At 41.5% G+C, this 27302-nt stretch overlaps 2 protein-coding genes across 2 annotated transcripts in view; one reads left to right on the top strand and one right to left on the bottom strand.

The window, feature by feature from the left end:
* Map3k19 (mitogen-activated protein kinase kinase kinase 19) overlaps positions 1–7454 on the top strand; it is a 41547-nt gene extending 34093 nt beyond the window's left edge. Inside the window, exons 12-14 of the mRNA NM_011737.2 lie at positions 401–547; positions 3002–3699; positions 5597–7454. Of these exons, the coding sequence (NP_035867.2) occupies positions 401–547; positions 3002–3699; positions 5597–5663 (912 nt within the window). The 3' untranslated portion in view covers positions 5664–7454. The remainder of the gene's footprint in view (positions 1–400; positions 548–3001; positions 3700–5596) is intronic.
* Positions 7455–16096: 8642 nt separating this feature from the next.
* The window catches only part of Ccnt2 (cyclin T2), a 30674-nt gene continuing 19468 nt past the window's right edge, over positions 16097–27302 (bottom strand). Inside the window, exons 5-9 of the mRNA NM_028399.1 lie at positions 25617–25679; positions 23048–23093; positions 21381–21544; positions 19258–19328; positions 16097–18772 (exon numbers count right to left, since the gene is read on the bottom strand). Of these exons, the coding sequence (NP_082675.1) occupies positions 17375–18772; positions 19258–19328; positions 21381–21544; positions 23048–23093; positions 25617–25679 (1742 nt within the window). The 3' untranslated portion in view covers positions 16097–17374. The remainder of the gene's footprint in view (positions 18773–19257; positions 19329–21380; positions 21545–23047; positions 23094–25616; positions 25680–27302) is intronic.

Raw genomic sequence — 27302 nt, 5'->3', positions numbered from 1 at the left:
CAGATAATTTTCAGTGAAGACCAGACAGTTATAGGCAAAGCTTGGCAGTCAGGTCTAGGGCCTCACAACTACTTTACCAAAACAACAAACAAACAAACAAACAAGAAAACCTCATGATGTTTGAATTAAGTTTATGATTTTGTGCTGGACCACATATACTCTAGGCTGCACGCAGGTGTCCTGGGCTGTATGAATGCAGGTATGGTGGCACACTGAGGCATAAAAGCAGTAGGGTCAGAAGTTCGAGGCAATCCTTGGTTTCATAGTTTGTTAGAGGCCAGCCTGGGCTACCTGATATCTTGTCTCAAAAAAGGAAGAGGAAGAGATGGCAGATTTCTTGTTCCTGACTCCATAACAAACCAGAGTTTAATGATTATTTTTTTTTCCTCATTTCCCCAAGAGGTGTATTAATGGATTCCGGATATATGATGAGGAAAACTTTCTTACCTCAAATGAAAAGAAGACACTTTCTGACAAGAGCTTAAACCACGAAGAGGCTATCTTCTGGACCAAGGGTGAGATCCTTGGGAGAGGAGCCTATGGCACAGTAAGTCAGCCTTGAACCCCTGGATGCTAGAATTCTCTACCTGACCTGACCCTTCTCTTCCCTACTACCTGCACTTAGAACATGTGCAACTGAAAGTCACAGAAAAACCCAAACCTGCTTCAGGGGGAGTATTTTTTTTCTTTATGTATTTGAAGGGTGTGGAGATGATTTGCTGTTGGGACATGAGGTTTTAGGAGCTCCATTTCTTCAGGAGCTACTGCTCCTGCTGAAATGCTAATGTCTCCCAGGTCTGCCCTGGTCCCTACTCTTGGGCGGTGACCCTCTGTTCTAACCTCTCATCACTCCAAGTCCACCCTCTGGACTAGCTATTCTTCTCCTCACTTCCATAAAACACCCAGCAAGAACAACTTCCAGAAACAATGGCTGATTCAGCTCACAGGTCAAGGGCACAGTCCTTCATGGTGGGGAAGCCACAGCAGCAGGAGTTTGAGGCAGCTGCTCACAGGGCATCTGCAGTCAGGAAACAGAGAGAGACGGATGCAGGTGCTCAGCTCACGGTATCCTTTCTGTTCAGCCCAGGGCCCCAGCCCCTGGAACAGTTCCAGACATATTTAGGGTGGGCCTTCGTACCTTAGTTAACCTAATTTAGAAATTCCTTCACGTGCATGCCCAGATGTGTGTCTCCTAGACAAATCTAGACTCTGTTAAGTTGACAGTCAATACTAACTCTCATCACGAGCCCATTGGATAAAAAAGCTTTCCCTCTAGTGGTTCAACATAGCACTGGAGACAGGGACACTCACTACCATGGGGCAAACTCAAATGTTGTTCTTTTGTGTTTTGTGAGTCGCAGAAATGACTCCCTAAAGTTTTGGTGGTCTAAAGAGTATATGATTAGACAGATGAAGTAAAGACTTACCTTATTCCAAGCACACAGGAAGCAGACTCAAGTGGATCTCTGTGAGTTCTAGACCAGTCTACAAAGCTAGTTCCAGGACAGCCAAGGCTACACAGAGAACTCCTGTTTTGAAAAACAAACAAACAAACAAACAAACAAACAAACTGACCTTAAGACAGACCATAGAGTGTCTAATTAGGGACCCTTCAGGAATACACAAGGTGAGACAAAACAAAAACCCCAGAGCACATTATGGGGTGACTGGCAGGTCCTGCCTCCTCACTCTGGAGAGCTTTAGATCTGACTTGGCTCTGTTGCATTCTTTTGGTGAGGGGCATCCCAGCCAGCATCTGATATTCTCATCAGAGAAATATGTGAGGCAAATGTTTATGTCAGTATTATAGATAAGAAAAACTAATGAAAGATCATACTTGAGGGGCTGGAGGGATGACTCAGTTCAAAAAGTACCTGTTGTGCAAACATGGAGACCTGAGTTTGATCCTTAGTGCCTCTATAGAAACTCGGTGCCATTGGGTGCACTGTAATCTCAGCACAGGGCAGGAAGGGATTGGAGGATCCCCAGGGCTCAGTGGCTAAGCTAAGCTAACTGGAGAGCTGTAGGTCTCAAAAAAAAAAAAAAAAAAAGAAAAATAAAGAGGAGAAACAATTGAGAAAGATATCCAATGTCAACTTCTGGCTTCCATGTACACACACACCTACACACACTTACAACTGCTGTGTGTAGTGATTCACACAGTAATCCTAGCACTCCAGAGATAGAGCCAGAAGGATCAGGAGTTCAAGATGATCTTCAGCTACAAAGTAAATTCGGGGCATTCTGAGCTCCATGAGACTCTGTCTTAAAAAGCAAGAGAAGGGCTCATCAGTTAAAAGCATTTCCTGCTCTTCCAGAGGACCTAAGTTCTACTCCCTGCATCCATCCACACTTGGGCCGCTCATAACTACCTATCACTCCAACTCAAGGTAATCCAACACCCTCTTCTGACCAGACACATATGCAGAAATACATCTACATAAGATACATACGTAATGACATAAATAAAAATAAAAACAAAATTTCAGGCAGGGTCCCACTGTGGAGCTCTGGCTGACCTGGAACTGTATAGACCAAATTGCCCTTGAACTGACAGAGTTCCCTGCTTCTGCCTCCCCTGTGCTGAGATAAAGGCATGTGACAAGATGCCCAGCTTTAGAAAGAAAGAAAGAAAGAAAGAAAGAGAGAGAGAGAGAGAGAGAGAGAGAGAGAGAGAGAGAGAGAGAGAGAGAGAGAGAAAGGACAAAAAAAGACAAGCAAGGAAAAAATGTAACTTACTAAAAATAGATGGCTAAGCAATGATGAAGGCAGAGTTTGTAATAATCTAATCATGTGACTATAATTCAGTGTGCTATCTGTTCATCATGCTTGCTGGTTACCATCTTGGCTCCCTGGAATGCAGGACTTAGCTTAACTATGTGTCATTCATCTAGGGATGGAATGACGAAGTGGACAAAAAGTGTTTGGGAAGTGAAGGACAGACACCTTTGAACATGTCTTTCTAGTCTAAATTTAATTGCACACATTGGCTTGTTTGTAGGTATACTGTGGGCTCACCAGCCTAGGGCAGCTAATAGCTGTAAAACAGGTGGCCTTGGATACTTCTGATAAACTGGCTACCGAGAAGGAATACCGGAAACTGCAGGAGGAAGTGGATTTGCTGAAGGCACTGAAGCATGTCAACATAGTAGCTTATCTAGGGACGTGCTTGGAGGAGAACACTCTGAGCATCTTCATGGAATTTGTCCCTGGTGGTTCCATCTCTAGTATAATAAACCGCTTTGGGCCACTGCCTGAGATGGTGTTCTGTAAATACACAAGACAGATCCTGCAAGGTGTTGCCTATCTCCATGACAACTGTGTGGTACATCGAGATATCAAAGGGAACAACGTCATGCTCATGCCAACGGGAATAATAAAGTTGATTGACTTCGGCTGTGCCAAGCGTTTGGCCTGGGCAGGCTTAAATGGTACCCACAGTGACATGCTCAAGTCCATGCGTGGGACTCCATACTGGATGGCCCCGGAGGTCATCAATGAGTCTGGCTATGGAAGGAAATCAGATATATGGAGCATTGGCTGCACCGTGTTCGAGATGGCCACAGGGAAGCCTCCTTTGGCTTCCATGGATAGGATGGCAGCCATGTTCTACATTGGAGCCCACAGAGGCCTAATGCCTCCTCTACCTGCCCGATTCTCAGAACCTGCTGCGGACTTCGTGCGTTTGTGCCTGACCAGGTAAGAAAGCCAAAGGAGAAGATACCTAGAGTCCCAAAGAAGCTATTCCTTTCACAATCTGTGGCCCACTCAAAGTTCTGTTTCAGGGGCTGGGGATGTAGGTAAGTTGGCAGAGTGCTTGCACAGAATGCTCAAAGCCCTGATTCAATCTCCACACTGCATAAACTGGGCAGGCTAGATGCCTGTAGCTTCAGCACTTGGGAGATGGAGGTAGACGGATCAGAAGTTGAAGGCCAGCATGGGATGGATGAAATCCTGTCTCAACAAACAGACACACCCAAAGAGTATAAATACCCACTTTTAAAGGTCTTTTAAATTCTGAATAAATAATAATAATAATAATAATAATAATAATAATAATAATAATACAGGGGTTCTCTATGTAGCCCTGGCTGACCTTGAACTCAAGAGATCTACCTGCCCTTTGTCTCCCAAATACTGGGATTAAAGGTGAGTGCCACCACTTTCCAGCTTAAACTCTCAGCTCTTAAGAAGTTTTATTACATTTATGTGTGTTGGGGCTGGGGGATGGACGTGCACACTCAGTACAGCACGTACATGGAGGTCAGAGGATAACTTATAGAGCTGGTTCTCTCCTCCCTTCCCACCACGTGAGTTCTGGGGCCTGAACTCAGCTTGCAGGCTTGGCAGCAGCGACCTTTACTGTTGAGCATTTTCTTGCTTGTCCAACTCTAAAAGTCAATAAAATGCCACCACCACCACCACCACCACCACCACCACCACCGTATTGCCTGTAACCCATGAAGGTGTGAATTTTTAACTATATGTAATTACACTTTAAATAGACTGAATAAAAATACAGTAGAAAGGTCAGGCCTACGGAGGTATGGTGGAATATGTTTGTAATCTCAGCACTCAAGAGGCTAAGGCAGGAAGATTATAGATCCAAAGCCAGCCAGGGCTACACAGTGAATTCTACACTAGCTTGGGCTCCTTGGCAAAGTCCTGTCTCAAAATAATGAAGATAAAAACCAAAAAGTAGGGCCTGCCTTGTTTTTAATTGAAAAAAGCTACCACCTTTTTTTTTTTTTTTTTTAAAGCTAGATATTAGCTGGGCAGTGGTGGCACATACTTTTAATCCCAGCATTCAGGAGGAGGAGGCAGGTGGATGTCTGAGTTCTAGGCCAGCCTGGGTCTACAGAGCCAGGGTTACAGAAAAACCATCTTGAAAAAAACAAAACAAAACAACCCCCCCCAACACACACATCCCTAAAAGCTAGATATTTAATCCTTCCAATGAGTTAGGTTTTTGTTTTTGTTTTTAAAGAACTTAAAAATTGAGACAAGGTCTCATGTAGCCCACAATGGTCTCAAGTTCTCCAATTCCATGCTTAGCCAAGGATAATCTTGAATTTCTGATCTGCTTGGTTCCACCTAAATACTATATTACAGGGGAGTACAACCAAGTCCAAAGTATGAAGTACTAGGACCTTGTGTATGCTAGACAAGCACTTTAACCCACAGTCCCAGTCTATAGGTGTTGTTATTAATTCCCATTTCACAGGCGAGCAAAGTTTGGGCCACTAGCTTCAGGTTATAGTTAAAAACTGGACTTGGGGCTCAAGCTAGTCCATTGGACTGTCAATAATTGTGCCATCTTTATTTTAATTAGTGTGTGTGTATGTGTGTGTGTGTGTGAGTGCGCCTGCCGTGTGTGTGGATACCGGTGTTGGAATTATAGGTGGTTCTGAGACACCTGACCTGGGTACCAGGAACTGAATTATGATTCTTTGCAAGAGCAACAAACGATCCTAATTCCTGAACTGATCTCTTCAGCTCCTGTGCCTCCATCTTTTCCATCTACATCAGAGTCCTGCAGATCTTGGTAGTGGTCATGTCACCGTGTGCTGCTTCTAATGTGTTTTCTTCCTCTTAGGGACCAGCATGAGAGACCTTCTGCTCTCCAGCTCTTGAAGCACTCCTTCCTGAAGAGAAGCCAGTGAGCACACATCGACTTCCCACTTTAAACCCCCAACCATTGCTTTGCTGTGGGGAATGATGGTTAAGGGACTTGTTTTCCTATTGTAAATCCAACCCAGCCCTATTTAACCAGATCCTGCAGCATTAGTGGAAAGTTTTAGTTATGTACTGACCTTAAATTTCAGGCACATCTGCCTATATGCATGTGAACAATTTCATACTAAGAAAACTACCAAAAACCCCATTCCAGTGTTACAATTTTGACTGCTCAAAAACTATCTCTACTGATTCATATTCTTCTTTTTTTTTTTTTTTTTTTTTGAGACAGGATCTCACAACATAGCCTTGGCTGTCCTGGAACTTGCTATGTAGACCAGGTTAGCCTTGAACTCACAGAGATCTACCTGCCTCTACCTCAGAGTGCTGAAATTAAAGGCATGAGCCACCACAGCCAGCTAAGTTCCTTTTAGGTTTAAAATAAATGACACACATTTTGCCTGATACTCTGTGTGTGTGTGTCTGTGTGTGCACATATGTAAATCGAAGGTTGGCTTTGGTGTCTTCCTCTGTTGTCTATTTTATTTTTTGAGACTGGACCTGGAGCTCACCCACTGGATAGGCTGGATAGCAAGCTTGGGGTGATCCTAGGCTCCTGGCTCTACTTTCCTAGTAATTTTTATTTTTAATTTTTTAAAATTTATTTATATGAGTAAACTGTAGTTGTCTTCATACACACCAGAAGAGGGCATCAGATCCCATTACAGATAGTTGTGAGCCACCATGTGGTTGCTGGGAATTGAACTCAGGACCTTTGGAAGAGCAGTCGGTGCTCTTAACTGCTGAGCCATCTCCCCCCAGTAATTTAAAAAAAAACATTTTTTTAAATGTGTACCTGAGTGTATGTACACCGTGTGAATGCAGGTGTCCTCAGAGGTCAGATGATGTCAGATGCCCTGAAACTGGAGTTCCCAGGAGTTGTGAGCCCCCTGATGTATGTGCCAGGAACCTTGTAAGAGCAGTACATGCCATTAACTCTGCAGAGCCATCCCTCCAGCTCCAGTCCAACATGGTTGTGGGGATGGGGGTGGGTGGAGGGAGTGACTGAATTTAGGCCTCAAGCTTGTTCAGCAAGCATTTTAACCACTGAGTTATCCCTTCAGCCACCCATGACTTAACTCTGGCAAAAGAAGTCTGGAGGAAGTTGGGAAGGTAGGGTGAGTCTAGGGAATGCAGACTGTGATGGTGTAGCCAACCTGTCAGAAATGTGTGTGTGTGTGTGTATGTGTGTGTATGTGTGTACACACATGACACTTTTGAGATCAGGCTTTGGAGCAATGAAGCCCAAGAAGCTGGAATTTCCCGTTATCTCATGATAACCTTGGAGTTCAGGAACCTTAGGACATTTAAGAGGAGCTAAGGTGCTCCTTGAATTCTTTGTGAACACAGAAGTCTTCAGGAAGCGGGGCAGCTGCTTACAGATCTTCACTGCTAAGCCTGCTTGCTTTTCTGAATTTTAGTTTTAAAAAATGTAACTTTTGGGCTGGAGAAATGGCTCAGAACTAAAGAGTACTTCTACATAGGTTAAAAAAAAATCAGTATTTAAGAAAAAAAACCCAACTCATTACTTTTTCTTTTGCTTCTCTGTATTTTCCTTTCATTTTGTTTGGTTTTCGGGGTTTTGAGATAGGGTTTCTCTGTGTAGCCTTGGCTGTACTACCTAGAACTTGCTCTATAGATAGACCAAGCTGGCCTCAAACTCAAGAGGTTTACCTACCTCTGCCTCCCCAGTACTTATTAAAGGCTGTGCCACTGCTGCCTGGCTTGTAGTTTTTAATACTTTCCTTGATGCTTTCACATGAAGGTTTCTCTGAAAACCCCTGTACTGGCTAGTTTTATGTCAACTTGATACAATAGAGTCACCAGAGAGGAAATCTCAACTAAGAGAATGCCTCTGTAAGCTTGGTCTGTAGGCAAGTCTGAATGCAGTGCTTTTTCTTAGTGACCGATGAGAGAAGCTGAGCAAGCCAGAAAGCATGGTTCCTACGATGTCTTTGCATCAGCACGCGCCTCCAGGTTCTTACCGTTTGAGTTCCTGCCCTGACTTCTTCAGTGAAGATGGTGATATAGCAGTAGAAGCTGACAGTTTTAGTCATGGTGTTTATCATAGCAATAGAAACCGTGACAACCCCGCCTGACATTTCCACAGCAACTTGCCACCTCCCCCATAGAAGGTCTCACTTTCTTTCACCACCTCCCTCCTCCCACAGGCTGCTGAGATTTACCACTTGCCTGCCCTGCTCTTTTTCTTTCAAATTCTTTATGGTCTTAGATTGTCTTAAAGAATTTTTTCAAATACTTTTCACTATTTAAGGTATGGTCATAGAACTCAGGCTGCTTTCCCTATAGTTTCCTAGCCACATGTTTTGTTGCACTCACGGGAAGAACTAACTAAAAGCTCATAGCTAGGGGGACAAAAACCCTGCCATCTGCTAGCGGGAGTCAGGATAGCATGTAAACTTGTTACAGAATCTGGTTACTTTGCTTGGGGCCACCCCCACGCGAGTTCATTCGATTATCTTCCCTCCCTCCCTCCCTCCCTCCCTCCCTCCCTCCTCCTTTTTGGGGTTTCTCAAGATGGAGGTTTTTCAGTGTAGTCCTGGAATTCACTCTGTAGCCCAGGTTGGCCTTGAACTCACAGAGATCCACCTGCCTCTGCCTCTTAGATGCTGGGAAAGGCATGGACAACCACTCACCATTGCCTAGCTCAAATATTTTTGTTTCTAAACACCATTAAAAGTTGTTTGAATCATAACTCCTTTTACATTGGTATGGTACTTCTGATGCTTTTTCTAAGCTTGAGAGCTATTGTTAAAGACTATATTCTTTGATTCATTTAAAGACATCCACTACAAACTAAGAATGCTTCAACAATAAAGCAGCTGTGGGTGTAGGACCGGGGCAGGTGCAGGGCTCAGTAGCAGGATCCATGTCTAGGTCTAATCTCTAAGAAACTTGTGTGCGAGTGTGTGCATACACACACAGAATCACTCATGCACACACTTGAGGTCTCTCTCTCTCTCTCTCTCTCTCTCTCTCTCACACACACACACACACACACACACACACACACACACACACACACACACACACACACAGAGCTCAGTTGGTAGAGTGTGTACCTATACAGAGTGCTAAGTACTTTTAATCCCAGCACTTGGGAGGTGGATGGAGGCATAAGGATCAGGTTCAATAATAAGGATAAGGTTCAGGGTTATCCTCTACTGAGTTCAAGGCCAGCCTGGACTACATGAGGCCCTGTCTACCTCCCTACCACTCTTGTAGGTATATCATCTTTTTTTGTTTTGTTTGTTTTTTTGAGACAGGGTTTCTCTGTATAGCCCTGGCTGTCCTGGAACTCACTTTGTAGACCAGGCTGGCCTCGAACTCAGAAATCCGCCTGCCTCTGCCTCCTGAGTGCTGGGATTAAAGATGTGCGCCACCATGCCCGGCTATCTTGTAGGTATATCTTACACTAGTATCAGTCTTTGTCAAAGTCAAACTACATTTTTGTTTTTGAGAAATGCAGCCTGGAGAGGTGTAAAGATTTTCCTGTGGCCAACCTGTGACTTCAAGCTTGGCCTTTCATTTTTTCCCTTCATATTCCTATTTTTGCATATTTAATATGAAGGGGTGACCAGTTCTTATTTTACTTGGATGGCACCAGGACTAAAAATCAGTATAATTTTGACCAGGAGTCCTGGTCCACACCTACATTCCCAGTACTTGGGAGGCAGGATGCCGTGTGAGCATGAAGGACTGTGTCTGGACCCGCAACACTCACTGAAAAGCCAGGCGAGGAGGCGCTCTTATGTAACCCAGGGCTGAGGCAGGGCAAGAGGGACCATAGGGGATCATGGCCAGTCAGTATAGCCAATTGGTGAGCTCTGAGGTCAGTGAGAGACTGTCTCAAAATGTACAGTAGACAACAGTGAGCAAAGTCCCCAGTGCCAGTCTCTTACGACACACACTCAAGGTTATACTAGTCTAGAGAAATTAAGATCTCTACAGTCTTACACAAGTTAGACATCTCCCTTCCCTCAATACCTTCTATGGATTCAGTTTGGAAATGGTATTAGGTATACTCTATTTTACTGAAATAAATCAAAGACACAAGTCCAGTTCATGATTCTGTGCCCTTCAATGGTATAAAAAGCTATCTATTCTCCACTTAGCACTAACAGTTTCCCTCCATGCTCTTTGCTCAAGGGATCCAACTGCCTCCATTTTTAGATAATCACAGTAAATGTGGGCATTGAAGGCATATGCTACCATGTCTGGCAGATTGTTTAATCTTCCTATACACTCTGTGGTCAAGCTCAAATACAGGAATGTTAGCTCCTAGGTTCTTGTGTGTTGGCTTGCAGGTGCCAATGTGGACAACTTTGGTTGTTAATCCTCAGCTGCCATCTACCTGGTTTTTGAGACAGGGTTTCTCATTGGTCTAGAACTGACCAAGCAGGCTAGACTAACTAGTTGTCGAGCCAGAGATGCTCCGGTCTACCCTCCCAGCACTGACAATTACTAACACATATCATGGGCCAGTGCAGTTTTAGAATTTTATCATTGTATATGTGTGTTCATGCTAGAGTACATGGAGAGGTCAGAGTCCCAATTTTGGGGAATCAGTTTAGCCTTTTTAAAATTTTAAATGTCTTTTGGGGATCAAACTCCAGTTCTCCCGCTTGTATTACAAGCACTTCTCAGAGCTCTCCCCAGCCTCAAGTTCTAAGTCCACAGTCATCAATGATAACTTGGGCTTAGTACTGTTGAACACTTCTTAGCACTAAACCAGGCTGTCATGAGGCAGGGGTTCTGGAGCTCAGAGTGGAAGGGTGCAGGTCTATCTTGACACATACTCCCCTCTCTTGAAACGCCATAGTAGCAGGTCTTGATGTGCATTCTGTAGGATGGGTAGCTGTGAGGTCACAATCCACTTAATCTCACCATGCACCCCAAACTCCCTTCCTTCCTAGGTTGGTCTTTTTTCCATACCTGCTTCACTTACAAGAATTAACTAATTTTAAAGCAGAAGTTTCCAGGACCCAATGAGGACATTAGCCAAAATACCCAACAAAGGGGAGATAGAACCTGTAGAGACCATATCCAGAGGTTAGGCATGGCCCCCAATTGAGGGATGGGACCACCCACCCATCTAAAAAATTTTAAACCCAGAATTGTTCCTATCTGAAGTAAATGCTGAGGAAAAAACAAACAAACAAACAAACAAACAGCAGAGACTGAAAGGCCATGCAGAGACTGCCTTACCTGTAGTCACTAAAGCGAACATTGTTGCTGATGCCAAGAATGACTGCTTGCTGACAGAAACCTGGTATCGGGGTCCCCTGAGAAGCTGTGCCGAGCCTGACCAATATTCACAGCCAACCATTGGACTGAGCCCAGGGACCCCAATGAAGAGTCAGGGGAAGGACTGAAGGAGCTGAGGGGATTGCAACCCCATAGAACAAGTACCAACTAACCAGACCACCTTCCTCATCCCAAGCTCCCAGGGGACTAAACCACCAACCAAGGAGTACACATGGAGGGTCCATGGCTCCAGCTACATGTGTAGCAGAGGACTGTCTCATCAAGGGGAGGGGAGGCCCTTGGTCCTGTGAAAGCTTGTTGCCCCAGTGAAAGGGGATGCTAGAGGGGTGAGGTGGGAACGGGGGTGGGTGGGGGAGCACCCTCATAGAGGCAAAGGAGGGGGGATGGGATGAGGGGCTTTCAGAGGGGAAACTGGGAAGAGGGACATTTGAAATGTAAATAAATAAAATAACCAATTCGAAGAGTTGTAAACTTTAAGCCAACAAAGTCTATGCCTAATCAGTACTCCACAGCACCACTTTATTTAGTTCTTTTTGCTGCTGTCAGCACATCCCAGATTATGAAATGTGGTGGTTAAATTCATCTGTAAAGAAAGGTCAGTGAGATGGCTCAGCAGGTGCAGTTGCTTGCCACACTGCCTGCATGGTGGACAGAATCTCCACCTCTGTAAGGGTGTGGTGGCAGCCGCCCTCCTCCCCCACAAACCCCCAAATAAACAGAACAAAATAGAAGAGCTGTCTTTAGAGACTGGCTTGAAAGCTTAAAGCAGACCTGGAAAGGTTTAAAATAAGCTTCTTTTAGACTGGAGGCCAAGGATAACTATGCATAAGAAAAGAGGATGGCTTAAAAAAATGTTTTTCTGTATAAAACCCTGGCTATATTTTCTGTATAAAGCCCTGGCTATTCTGGAACTCACTTTATAGATCAGGCCTCAAACAGAGATTCACCTGCCTCCGGAGTCCTGGGAGGGACTAAAGGTGTGCACCACCACACACACCCAGCCAAGTGGATGCCTTTTTATTGAGATAGGCCAAAGGTGGGGTGCTTGAGCAACCTGTACCCAGCCCTACTCAATTCCCAGTATTAAGAATTGATTTCACGAGCCGGGCATGTTGGCGCACGCCTTTAATCCCAGCACTCAGGAGGCAGAGGCAGGCAGATTTTCTGAGTTCGAGGCCAGCCCGGTCTACAAAGTGAGTTCCAGGACAGCCAGAGCTATACAGAGAAACCCTGTCTTGAAAAACCAAAGGAAAAAAAAAAAAAGAAAAAAAAATTGATTTCATATGTCAATGCTAATACAAATTTGTGAGACACACACACATATATATGCTTAAAAAATACATTTTACTATAAAGTGCATAAAATCTACTCTACTTTGTATACTATAACATATACATTATATGTATTTACTAAGCAAACTTCCTAATCCTACTTTATTAAAATCATGAATAGCTTTCATTCTCTTTCAAGTGGAAAGCACTGGAAAACTGGTGAGTATTTAATAAATATTTAAAAGGCAGAGTAAGTCAGATGTAGTGCTGCGTATCTGCACTTGGGGAAGCTGGTTACTAGCTCAAGGCCAGTTCCAAGTGAATTCGAGGCCCACCAGCCTGGGCTACACATTAAAAAAAAAAAAAAAAAAAAGAAGAAGAAAAAAAAAAGGCACAAAATCCCCACCTTTCTCTGTGGTTATTATTGTCAGGTTGAAGTAACATTATAAAGTAAAGCACTGATTCCAGTTGAATCCTTCCTAGAAAAGATAAAAATTAAATCACGGCGGACTTCCCACTTTCCCAAGACCTGTTATTTTGGATTCACATAAACTTAAAACATGTTTCAGCCTTGGATTTGGTTGTCAATAAACAAACTTTATTAATATTCCTTATGTAACGAGAAGCTGAAATTCAATGGCTAATTCATGCCAATATACACATTTTCTTGTTTCATTCAATTATCCACAAGGATTTTTGAGTGTTCAAATTCCACCGTTCATAACAGAATGGTACTCCAGGGACGTTTTCCTAATCAAGAGAAGCTACTTACTACCGGACAGAGCAGGTTACACAAACTACTAAGTCAACTTGTGGGCTGGAGGATTTTAAGTGAGGCTTCCTCTCCAAACTTGAAAACAAAACAAACTACGGAGTTCCCAGATTGACTTGAGATTACGGAATTGCAGTGAAGGATGATGTCAGTTTACACAACTAGAGCTGCTCCGCCATGAAGCACACCTCGAGAAACATACCAGGCAGGAGAGATGGTTATAAACCAGAAAAGGGGACTCACAAAGCACACTTCAAAAACTGAAATAATGGAACACACTCAGAGCTCGTAGTACCAAGATCACCGACTAAGAAGTTTCCCACGAGCACCTGACTTGGCTTCTGTCTAGGCCAAAGCTGCCCTCCAAGTGTCGGTTGGCCTGCATTAATTACAGCTGTGCCTGCACACTTGTCTCAACATCAAGTACTGAGGGAAAACGGGAATGCACTCTGCCTCTGGTCAGTACAGATGTTTCAACCTGCCTACCTCAAACCAACAGGCATGGAATTAAACCCAATCAACTCCCGGTCTTCTAGTGTGGGCTTGGCTGCCTCTTCTCCTGTGAAAATGTGGTGAGTGGGTTCTACTGCCTCCTGGGAAACGCTCCTGCAGGGGAAACTGCTGAGTCTAGAGAAGTGAAGTCAAGGGTCCTTGGTTACTAAGAGCTTCTAGATTTTTCTCAGCAAAAAAATCCTCAGAATCTTCTGGCAAATTACATCTAAGTTTTAAGTACTTGTTGCTTATATAAGATTGAGAACAAGTTAAGAATCACGGATCCAGGCACCGGTGGAGACAGGAGAATTAATTACAGTCAGCCCTTTTCCTTGTTATAGAGGAAGACCATGTCTCATCTCAAAGATTCCAAACCAGAGACTTTTTCTGAGAAGTTATCAAAATAAGCCATCTCCATAATGCAGGAGCCTTAAGTCATCCAACCAACAAATCATGTTGCACCCATGCACTAAATAGGCAGCGGCTTATATAATGCAAATAAAATCAGAATTTAAATCGTAAGAAAATACACTTTCTTGAAACATCTTAAGGCAAGGTATTTGGTGACTAATGACATTTCAAACTGGTTCTCTAAAGTAAATCCTAACCTGTTCTGTTTTTACTTCATAGGGAACAGATAGGTCCAAATGTTTGGGAGTTCTGTATAATTACTATCTGTTGGCACAAAGTGTGCGCTCACGAAACCACCCAGTACCACACGAGACATCTTTAAAGCTGAGTACTTAGTGCTCTGAAGCGTACCCAGGACTGGCACTATAGCCTTCACTGCTACTCCATAGGAGACATGTGGGGCCTTATCTACCAGTGGGCACTGGCACTGAGTTTGTAATGCAGGCCTCCAGAAGGCTCCCACAAAACAAACACTCCTCTGCTTTGGTTCTGAAGACAGCTTGTGTTAGTAGCTAAGGCAGAGATTTAGGAAGCACATACTGATTTTAGAAACTTAGCTGAGAGAGGTAGACAGGAAGCCTCTGATTACAATGTGCTTTTGCAACAAGGTGGCAAACCTAGGGAAACACCTTAAGAATGAGTCACTCTTTTATAGGATGATGTAAAGAGAATGCTTTTTAATCATTTTCAAGTATTAAAAAACTCATCAAAAAATGTTATCACCTTAACAGTACTATGCACATGTGAAATTTCACACCTAAGTTTGATACTATTTTGGTTATTTATGGCTACTTATAAGACTCACAATAGAATGTCCATTTATTGAGTCTTTTTTCTTTGGTAGAGTCTAATGGGACCATGCAAATGAACTATGTTATGCAAACAAGATCATTTAAGCAAATTCATGGTGATATGAATTATAAGGGTTTTCCTTAGTGGACAGGAAACAAGGAGTCATGAATTTTCCCCCATTGTGGTTTTAGCATCTTGTTCTGAGGTTGAAGAGTTTGAATAGTTCACACAATCCTGTAAAAATCACACTGACTGCCTTTTAATAAATAGTCATTGTAAAGAATTACATTTACAGAGTGAGAAGTGAATACACAGCATTTCAAAGTCAGTTCTGGAAGCACTAAGTGTACTTATCCACAGCGTAGACACTATCTGTTTAACTGTCCATCATTAGCACCAATGAAGATTCAACAAAATTACCTTTATTCCCATATCTAAAAAACAAAACAACAAACAAAAAACAACACATTTCTGAAAATCCTTAGTGAAGTTTAACTACAGTCCCAGACCTTAAATATTCACATTGTTTTCTATGTCATACTGAAAATAAGTTTGCTACGTCTCTGGATACTCTTTACAAAGGCTGATTAAAATTCCTGGGTCACTCCCAATGATACAGTAGCACGACCACCTCATGTCAATTCACATGATGCTCTGTTGAGGTTTCACATCTAAATCACCAAGAACAAAACCCTTCCCTCCCTCGCCTTGTACTCTGTTTAAATCCTATGCTAGTTCTTGGAAATGTACCACGGTAAAACTGTAACTGTATCAAAATCATCATGTTTATGATACAACAGTATACCACAGCAACAAAAATCACATAGTAACAAAGATTACCAATGAAACAAGAACAGAGTGAGGACTAGCCTGCTAGGCTGAGTTCCCACAAAGAAGCTCCTGACATCCCAGGTTCAAATAACATTGACAAAATAATCAACAATTTTCTTTAAAAAACAAATAGCTACTGGCAAATGGGATAACTGCTAAATAAAAGTAGAGTACAAGGCTCAACTCTAATATTTACAACCACAACATACTTGAATAAAATTACAATTGTGCACAGATCAGTGGCTTTATAACAAAACATTTCATATACAGAGGAAAACTTGTGATTCAATACAAGTTGAACCCGACCCATCTTAAGAGACTCAACAGCTAAGACTTACCACAGAAATAAATTCAAGGTTAGGCAAGAGACAAGAGCCATACTATTGGTGCTTATACCAAAATTTAGACAAGTCAGTCTATCCCCTGACAAGGCGTCAGGTGACAGTGCAAGCATTACCTCAATGAGAACCTACTAAGACGTGCAAACGCATGTAAAACCCCAGCATGTAAAACCCCAGCAGTGGCTTGCCTGAGGCTGGCCTTTTTCCTTACATTTTCCTGATAATGACCATAAGCTATAAATACAGGTACAATGCACAGTCAGCAATCTTTTCTTTTTTATTTATTGTTAGAATATAAAAGAATCAAGAGAGCATAGGTTTAATTTCATTTTTATAAGGAAGACTGCATTTACCTGAAAAAGAAATATGGTATCTCTCCCTCACACCCATACCCACACACTCACACTCTCTCTCACATACACACTCACTCTCTCTCTCCATGGGAAGAGTATATTCAAGACTATGGTGTCACTGCAATGCTAAAGGAAAAGTGACCCCTGTTCACTCTTAGAATCTGTAGTGTCAGCGTTCCTGAAGAAATGGACTCATCTTCACTGGGAGCTGCTGTGAGCAAAGTCACAGTCATCCTCACACCAATTATTAGCTGCTTTCTACAGCACTGCAACAAGCCAACAAACATTTAAATGCACTTCACATCAAGAGTATGTAAACTTTATTGTGTTTTCCTCTTCAAGCCTTCAGAAATCAACGGCTGATTCTGCAGCCAATCTGGTCAGGACCTCTGAAGGCAAACTGAGTGCTTCCCAGTGTTAAGGACCACCCATGGCACCACATTCCCGTCTAGTAGTGAAGTGTCCCCTCAGCGGCTTCCAGTAAGGCCTAGAGTTTAATTAAGGTTAACATAAAAAAAGTGCCACTTGTGTTTTAGATTAGTGATGGACTCTGACGAGAGAAAATAAAGTTATTCTGTATATTGTTATTCTTACAAGCAGCTCCAATCCTGAGTATTTATGGTAATATCTAAACATACAAAAATGTATGTACATTTTTCTCCACTTTCTTGTAAACAGCTGTCAGTATACTGTTTTATCCCTTTATCACTGAGACATGCAAACCATACATACAAGTATAAATACACAAAAGAAAACAACTGACACTCATTCAAAGCCAAGCAACAACAAAAAACAGCTACAATATTCAAATCATAAATAAGAGAAGCTTGAAGCAGCTTAGGCTCCTAGCAGCAGCCAGCCATTCATCCTAATGTTCTCAGCTGCATCTTCCATGCGGTTACAGTCCTGGTAACACTATCGTATGTGGAGATAGGCTTGTTTACTATCATCTCTTCTTTCAGAATGAAGAACAAAGCAGCACTTACAAATATGGAAGCAGTGGCACCACCGCCGGACCAGGAGGGCGTTTTCCATTCCAACCATTTTTAAATTAAAAAGGCAAGGAAAAGTTGACCTAAACAAAGGTTACATATTCATTCCTTGGGCACTTAGCAGCGAGTCCAGCATGTCGAATGTGTCTTTGTAGTCCATATGCTGGCTGCTTGTACTGTACTCGTGATTGGCCTCAGGACCGTGGGGCTCCACTGGTTTCTTGTCCAGTTTCACGAGGGTGCTGAGATGTCCGTAGCCCACCTGGTATGTGACAGGGGGAGGAGGGGGTAAGGGATGGTTAAAAACAGAGCTGTGAGAGGATAGATACTGCTTAACAGAGGAAGAACTAGATGAACTACCTGCACTTTTGGAACTTTTGCTCATTTTGGAGTGGTGGTTGTGGGAGGCTTCGCTGCTATGCAGCTTCTTCCTTGCACTGGAGGCGGAGGAGACGCCTTCAGGGCCCAGGCCCACAGGACTCCTGAGCACCGTGGGAGGCATTCCATCCGCTGTGTGCTTACTGCCTCCACTGTGCATGTGCAAATACTTGTGGCTGCTGTGGTGGCGGTTGGCAGGGTGCTCCTTGTGCTTCTCCTTGTGGTCTCTGCTGATGTGTGGGCTTGAGTGCTTGCTCTTCCCACTGCCTTCATCAGAAGAGCTGTGTCTTTCCGAGGATGCCACTTTGATTTTCATCTTCAGCTCCTCTTTGCTGGGACCTTTGTCAGGCGGGGGGATGGGAATGCGGAGCTTCAGTGATCCACTCCTCTCCTTTTTCTCTGCCACGTGTTTCTCAGGCCTGTCCGAGTTGGTGAGGGGGAGCTTCATCTTGATGGGAGAAGTGACAGAAGTGCCCGTGACTGCCTGAGCCGGCCCATGCTTGTGCTGCTGTTCTGCATGGGCAGCTAGATAGTGATCCCTTGTGTCCACGTCAAGGGTTTCCAGCTTCCGCTTCTCTCTGTACTTATCTAAAGACATTTTCTGAGGAAGCATTCCAGGAGTAGCAGGTATGGGACCATGGTGTTTACTGCTCCCAGCTTTGTGAGTATATTCTTGCTTAGCTGATGAATGATCAGCAACTTTGTCCGGCCTGTGATGTAATCCAGAATGCAGTGCCATTGAAGGTCCCTGCTGGAAGCTTATGTACTGGCTCCCAGAGAGAGTGGCCTCCTGTTTCTGTGTGTACACTGGGTCTGTCCTGGCTGAATCTGGATGCTGGGGCCACTCTTGGTGTGATGACAAACTGTATGAGGTACTGGGCATTCCTGCTGCTAGCACTGATAAATTATCAGATGCACGGCTATCTTGAACAGAAGTACTTCCTGAATTTAGAGGTATTGGAGCAGGGAACGTTGATGTTGATGGTTTCTGAAAGCTTGGGTTGGCAGGTACACCAGTGACACTATCTACTAAAATAGAATTCTGGACCAAAGATGAACCAAGCAGTGGTGTCTCTGATACTTGTCCATCTACTTTTGGTTTCTTAGCCATAGCCTAGTTAAATGAAAAATAGAAGAAACAATGACAGCAAAGGGATTTAACACAAATGTCTTTGCTTGTAAAACTCTAAAGGAAGTTCATGGAAACAAATCTACCTGAATTCCAAGTTCTATGGCAATAAATGAATGCAGGGGAAGAAGGCTCTATGGTTGGAGAAATAGATATACAGTTCTATCCTAACCCAGGAATTGAGACAGTAACTTGTGTAGGCTTTAGCCTCACTTGAAACAAGGGAATTTCCCCAACATTACAGAGAATTAAAAAAAGAAAAGGGGGGGGGGTGGGAGCAGGGAGAAAGAGAGTGAGCGCTCCTGTACACAGAAGCTGAGCAACTGCAAGCTTCTGCAGTCTATGTGTGGTACAATGTACTCAGAAGTGGTACAGCATTTAACCATCCAATTTCAAACCATTTGATAGGCAGTTGCTAGATGAGTGGCAAACTAATATTTTTGTTAATTAAATCCTGCCGATTCTCTTACCCTCCAGTTTCGAATCCTCTTCAACCTACTAGGCGTTTTCTCCAATATTTGTAGAAACTCATGTGTTAGTTCTAAAAATAAAATTTAAGTTTAAAGCTTAGACTATGCCTTTAGGATGTGAACCTCTCTCAAGTAGGCAATATTTAAAAGGGTCCTAAGAGGTCAGCCCTTTCATTATTATTTCTAGTCAGTCTTTAGGATACACAGACACAACATTCAACTGGTATTTCAAAGCTGAATTCTTATTAAAAAAAAAAAAAAAAAAAACCAAAAAACCAAACCAAAACAAAAACCCTCCCCAAATTTCATTTGCTTACTTAGAAAATAAAACTCCTGAAAAGGATGGTAGTAGGAATCTCTACCAGGTAAACTAACTATATAGCAATGCTTAATGTAGAAAAGATCTACTGATGGGTTCTTTAAAATCAGTAGGCAGACGTTTGAGAGAAAAGTATTCATTTGTATAGCGCTAAAGGTATTTTCCCCAGCATGCTTAATTATGATGAGTAAGAATAGCTTTACAATGGAGAACTCAATAGCATCACTTATCATGTAACCAGCATGGTGGTGAGAAACACTACACAACCATGGTTCCATGCTTTTAGAAGCAGGGCACAACCTTCTACAGCTTTCTTGCCAAGAACACTCAACCCAAACAATGAGAAACCACAGACAAACTTGGAATCACTTTGTCAAGTCACATATTATTCTTCACATTAGGAGAGATTTAAGAGTGAGTCCTGATAACTTGGAGGCGATCACTTGGATATTTCAACTGGACACAAATAGAACATAAGACTCTATACCAGAGAAAAGTGGGGAAATCTAAATACAACAAGGTTTAATCAGCAGTATTATGCCAGCATTAATTTCCTAATCTTTATAAACGTTATATAAGAAAGATGTCAACAACAAAAATCAAGTAAAGTTAGCGTAAGGATTCTGGAAATATTGTTTTGCAAATTTCCTTAAGGTTAAAATTATTTCAAGGTGTTCAATGTTTACAAGAAAAAAGGAAACTCCAACAGTCTCACTGCCCAGCAATGAACACTGTGCCAGTGAATTACTCTGGTCAGAATTTTATCCGTCTTAAGCTTGGGATTAAAATTGTATCATTATTTAAATTATAATTTTATCACCTAAAAAAACTGTTTTTGATAATGGCAAACATGTCAAGAGAGCCAGATTATCATCTGTATTAGCCATGTCAAGCCAATCTGTCACAATAGACTCAAGCCCTGAGACTGCATAGTCATTGGCTTTTGGAGCAAACAGCAAGTCTTCCTGTCACCCTGCCTAGGCAAGTGTTAAAGAGTGACAGCAACAAGTAAGATAACACAAAATATCTCAGTGCAGAACACACAAAAATGACAACCAGACTCAGCCTGTGAGGAGATGAAGTACAGCTTAGAGGCAGAGTACTGCCCAGTGCTTACGCGACTGGGCTCAACGTCCAGCACCTGACAATGACAGCATCATCACCGCCACCAAGATCAGTCTGTAAAACTGCTAAAAGTCCCCATCAACCAAAATCTAAACCAACCATGAATTTTGGGTGGAACTTCCTCAGTAATTCCGAGATTGTTTTGTGTTTAGTTTCAGGAGCTTTTTTTAGCAAGTCTGGATAAAATAAAACCCAATGCTGGGAACTCTATTTCTTCCTCTGAAAGAACAACTTCTCCTAATTCCAGCAAATGGAGCAAATGACCAGATATTTTTGGGTCAAGTGTGGATGAAGATGTTTTGCCTCAAATTTCCTGCACAAATCTTACACACACACACACACACACACACACACACACACACACACACACACACACTCTCTCTCTCTACACACACACATACACACACACACACACACACACACACACACACACACACACACACACACACACAGAGCTTCCACAAGGGGAAGAATTAAAAAAGCAAAGCAAAACAAAAAACTTGTTTTCCAAGTGGCACAGGCCAACTATAAGCAGTTAGACAAGTATGACCTGTGTCCCACAGTGCTACTATGGTGTCCATGTGTACTGAGCAGAATTGTCCACTGCTCCAGTCGGGCAGAGTATACACAGAAGGTTCTAGCATCCTTTCCACACACACAGGGGAGGACCGATGCTTACCATCTAGCAGCTCTAGGGTAACCGTGGGGTCCACATACTCCCACCAGTGCTTTCCATCTGTTGACACAGGAATCTCCCAATTGGACCATTTGCAAGCCAAATGAATGCATACACATGCTATCACTGTGGGTTTGTACTGAAGACAGAAGGTCGTAAGATGCAAACTGGTGTAGAGCAGATTTAAAAGTGGAGGGCCATAGAAATTCAAAATATGTAAAACAAAGAAAAACATTTGCCAGTAAGACAAAAGCAAACAGAAAATCAGAAGTGTTTTTCTTTACATGATATTCTATTAATAGCTAACACTACTGAAAAATGTAATAAAAGTTATAGATCATTAAACTTTCCTCATTTCACTCCTCAGTAGTATATTAATATTTTAATTTTATGATTAATACTAATAATTTTGTTTTAAAACCTAACAAAGTATTATATAAATGAAAAAGCATATTTACAACAATCACCATACACAAAGTATAACTTCTTAAACCACTCTTTGTGTTAGTTTTGTTTTTTTTAAAACACACACACATATAAAGACTTTATAAAACAGAGCAATTTTAATATCACAATCAAAGATGAGACCATTTGATATGGCTTAATGAACAGTTCCCGCTCATGTCCATTTCTATGTCCCTTACAGCAAACTCTCAAAGAGAACTTACCTTATGCCAACATAGTTCAAGGCTCAGAGCAGGGCAATACTAATAAATGCCATCTCTACTTCTCATCATGGACCAAAAATTGGGCACGTGACATTTCACAGGCTAGCTTTTCTAATAAAGTTTTTTTGTTAGTTTCTGAGACAGGGTCTCATGTAGCCCAAAGTGGCCTTAAACTTGGTATGTAGTAAATGGTAATCCTGAAATTCTGATCTTCCTGTCTCCACCATCCAGTCTGGGATGACAGGCATACCACCATGTCTAGCTGACTAACCAAAGTTTTGCTAATTCAAAAAGCTAGTTCAGTTCTCATTTCCACAGTGCCCACTTAAAAAATGTTCAACCTTTAATATCAAGCCAGAACAAAATTATACATTTACTTTATAGCTCCTTCAAACTATTCTAGTTTAGAGTAGATGAAACAATTACTGAAAAGCCACAAACACACACTACATTTTTACTTTATATAAATGGAAAAGCAGGACTTTTAAAATAAAGATTGCATCTCTGCAAACCTAAGCACCGATAATAATTGACTACTTCTAATTTACTATTAGGAATATTATCTGGAACAAGTCCAAAATTACATAAATTTTACTTAAACTTTAGCAATTATTCTAAAAGATTGGATCAATGTGAAAATTAAAAAAAGTCATTTAACTATAATTGTAAACTAAAAATAGCTTTATACTTACCAAGTTTCTAGGTTAAGTTTAGCTCTGTGTAATCTTTAGCTGCTATTCAGGCTACCAAGTTTAGACTTATGCACTCACAAATCGAGAATATGCCACCAGAAAGCACCACTACACTTCACAGTGTGCATTTAACCCCTCTGTGCCCAAAGTCCCTTGTACAATACACCGCAAAGCAACCAGGAAGGTACCACCACAGTAGATGGTCCAGTCTCCTGTTGCAACAAGGGCAAGAGACACGTCGAGGGGGCCCTGCATTAAAGGAAGCTATAGTGTGCTACAACAGTGCAACAAAGAGGGTCAGGATAACAACCTGTTGGTAGCCATGAAATAGGATGTCTGTGCCAAATCCTTGCTTGCTGTAAGAAAAGAAAGAAGAACGAAGACAATATCATCAGCTTCAACATGTCAACATCACAAAAACTCTCAATACAACATCAAAGATTTGTACACAAAAAGTAAATTTTACTTACTACTTACAAATATCACAAGAGCGCCATCATTTTCTATACTACTGAAAATCTTCAACAACATTCACTCAAATGTTTCTTGCTATCCCCCATAGATCTGAGAAACAAGCCGATTTGCTTTTAGCTAGCCAGTTACAAGGGCTAAACTTGTTACTAAGTTAAGCATCTAGTCAGCTAAAAGTTGAAATAAAGCATTCTCCTGGATTAAAAAAAAAAAAAAAAACAACAAAAAAACAAACAACAAAAAACAAAAAGAAGAAGAAGAAAAAGATTTTTGAAGTCTAATACCAAATATGAAGAGTAGCCCGCCAAACTTAATCCTGTCATTATATTTAGGCTGGCTTAAATATTTCCTTCAAAATTGAGCAAAACAACCCCCACCCCAAACTTCTAAGAACATAATCTCAGTTCTTTATCATGTTATTATATATTGTTATTAGATATTAACAGAGTATAGGAAACTCCACTGTACTAATTTTTTAACTTATCGACTCCATTAGAGATAAAACCTAGAAAGAGGATTATTCTAGGAGGAGTGCTTCCGACACTGGTCCCCAACAGGAAAGCAGTTTTTAACTAGTTCCATAAGATACTAAACGGTTTCCCTTCCCCTACCCCATGCTCTTCCCACAGAGACCTGACCAGCCCCCACCCCTTCTGATCAAAAATCACTAGCCTGGCAGCCCCAAGCCCCACCCTCAAGGCCCCAAACTCTTTCCCCTCCTAGTTTTCACTCTTGGCACCTGTGATCCCTGCTGCCCCATGTGATCATCAAGGGAAGGTTTAACAAAAGGGATTGGGTCTGGCAGAGCTGTGCTAAGGAAGACTGTCAGAGCACCAGAGGTCTTGGAGGCAGTGTGACTTAAGTATGGTATTCTTTCCTGGTGGGGAGGGAAGGAGAGATCAGAGTGAAAGGTCCCTGGTAAAATGACATCAGTCAATTGTGCAGCAAAGTAGCAACTGTCTCATCTGGAGTGGGAAGTGAGGGTTTCGCACAAATCATATCTACCCACCACCACCACCCAACCAAAACCTCCATACAATAATAAAAACTCAATTGTGGTATCATGTTTCCTAAGGAACGTATCTAAATTCAATACAGGAAGGAATGTAAAGTGTTCTTGTTAGTTCAAAGTTGTAACAGAGCAAAGAGAACAAAGACAGTGAAGATAAAAGAAAATCTTTAAAGGGAGGAAGTACAGCCACCTCAAAGCTGAGTCAGAGGAACGAATGAAGGAACAAACACACATGCATGCGCACACACACACACACACATACACACACACACACACACACAGTATCCTGCACTCAAGGTTCAGGATATCAGACTTTAATAGAACATCAAAACAAAACTAACAAACAAAAAACCCCAAAACTTTGTGGGAATACATCAAATCTGTAAAGTATCTGTTTAAAATCCAGCCTTATTTAAAGGCAGTACCTTAGTAAGTAATATCTTTGTTAAACACACACTAATGTCTTTCTTCATTGTTCTTTAGGCTCTTGATTTAGAGCAAATTATGTGGTTTGCTAACTTGCACAGACTGGTTTACTCTTTGAAGCTTTCAATAAGACCAGCCCATATGCTTTTCTTTCAATGAGACCAGCCTATATGCTTTTCTTTCAATGAGACCAGCCTATATGCTTTTCTTTCAATGAGACCAGCCTATATGCTTTTCTTAACACGTACAGCTAATTGCTATTTGATTTGATACTTTACTGTAACTAGGGAAGCAACTGTGCTACAAAGTATATTTATATGCTTGTGAAGAATAGGAACCATAATTAAAATATTGTATTTTGCAAAGTGATTCTCTGGTAATGTGTGTTCCTAGTCTTAGAACTCTACTTTGTTAGCAAAGATGCTGGCTTGAAGCCTCTGGGCTTGCTTTCCAAAGCTGTTTTTTTTTTTTTTTTTTTTTTTTTTCAAAATAAAATGCTATCTAGAAGTAAAATGAATTCAATTTAGAATGACTGAGACTGTTAAGATAAATACTAAGTATGTGATCTCTCTCTCTCTCTCTCCAAAACCCCTGTGAGAGACCAAAACCACTGATTTTTGTTTTCAAAAGGACCAAAAGCACAGAAGCAGATCCCAGAAGCTGCGATGCACCATAAGCAATCCAGATGGGAACTAGAAAAGCAACACTGGCAGCCCGTGGGAAGGGCTCTTGCTCATAGAAGGTCTAACGGCATGAGAGTTGTTAGTTTTCTCCATTACCACACAAATGCAACCAAATGTACTTGGAAAAAACAGACAGAAGTAGATGACTAAGATACTGAACACTATTTCAAAATGACATTTGCACTTTTTAATAAAACCCAACATAAGGCTAGAATCCACAATATCCATACCAGTCCTAGAGGAAAGAAAGCACACCACTCATCCCAGATGGTTGAGGGACCACTCACCTCTTACTAACTGGGTGCATTTCACCACATCTGTGTGTGGGTGTTCAATGGTGATCTCAAAACCTGAAATGAAAAGCACTTTTTTTCCCAACTACTTACCACTACAGTACTTGCCTGAGCAATGCGGCTCGCCATACAATCATAAATGTCTACTACACTCGTCAGTATTAAGAGGATTCCAAAGCCAACATTAAAGCTTCTTATTGCTGACATATGTATTACCCTCCAGAATAAACAGTAACTAGTTTCTCATTTCTCAATAGGAAAATAGACAATTATTTAAACAAGGACAATTTGATCTAAAATTTAAGATTTTAATTCATCTGGGCTTATGTTCAAATCATCAAATAATTTTTATCATGGCTGAAGTTTATGTATTATCTCTTTAACATTAAAAAAAAAAATCTTTGCTTGAAAAGATGTGGGAAAATGTTTTTCATAAACATACCTGCTGCCAACAGCAGCACCAAAGAAGTTTAATGACTACAGCTGTCTTAATTGTACTGCGAAATCAAAGGGGTACAGCTCCATCTCCTAATGAGAGTCATGTGCACAGCGAGCTATGCTATACATGGTTTCTAAATATCTTCAAACACCCAAGGAAGTGCTGGGAAGCTTCCAATGACTATCCAATCAGCTCTTACATTTTATTATCTAGTATTTTTAGAATGCCAAGTAAAAGTCTAATTTATGAGTAATCGGAGTTTATAAAGGCATATTTTATTTATCTCTCTCCTGCAATTAACTAGCAGAGTAACATTTCAACTAAAGAGATCTGTTTTCTTATGTACACTTAAATATCAGACATCCATTCTCCATGTGTAAGAGTGTGTCATAAGGCATACATACTATTTACTGACAATGACCGTCAGTGGCCTAGGACAGAACACAGCCTCCACAGCACAGTAGCTGAGAGTTCTACCTGACTCCCACCTACAGCTCCTATGTGACGCCTTCATACCATAAAAATAAATTTATGTTTTATAATGTAACTCTCCAATGTCTGTTAAGTTTTTACAAATTCATGTAAATACTGTAATTAAGACAATAATGACAAATAGGTGGACTCAGAGGCAATATATTTTCACTTTGTGCCTTTAATAAAACTTAATCCACGTGTTTTACATAAACTTCCTTTATAATAAAAATCTTCAGCACATGTAGCTGTGTCTGTCTGTCTGTCTTTTTGAGACAGGGTCACTACGTAGACCTGGCTACTCTCAAATTCAACAGAGCCGACTGTTTTTGCCTCCCCAGTGCTGGGAATAAAGGCATGTACCACCATTCCTGTTTTTATTTATATTTCTATTTAATATTTGAGAATGAAATAACTGAAATAAAAGAAAATTTTGCTATATAAAGCAGTCTTTATTCCATATGTGCAAGATGGAAGTGTAACTGGTAAGGAAACTGTCTCAAGTTTACAAGGTGATCAGAAACCTGTAGATTTAAATTCTGATCTTCCCAGAGCTTGTATTTATTTGATCTTGACTTGCTAGGTGCTTCTCTAGGTCACTTAACTTTAGATAAGTCTAACATTCTTAACCAGTTTGCTTATTACCAAAATTCACTCAAATAATTGCTACATCATGTTTAAATAACCAGGACTGCAGATATTATGTGTACATACCACCAGCACTGTACTAAGAACTATTTAACATCATTGTGCAACGCACAGTGAAGCAG

The sequence above is a fragment of the Mus musculus genome, chromosome 1, assembly GCF_000001635.26.
Source record: "Mus musculus strain C57BL/6J chromosome 1, GRCm38.p6 C57BL/6J".
NCBI lineage: Eukaryota > Metazoa > Chordata > Mammalia > Rodentia > Muridae > Mus > Mus musculus.
Note: the sequence above shows the minus strand (reverse complement) of the source record. Positions and strands in the feature narration are given on the sequence as shown.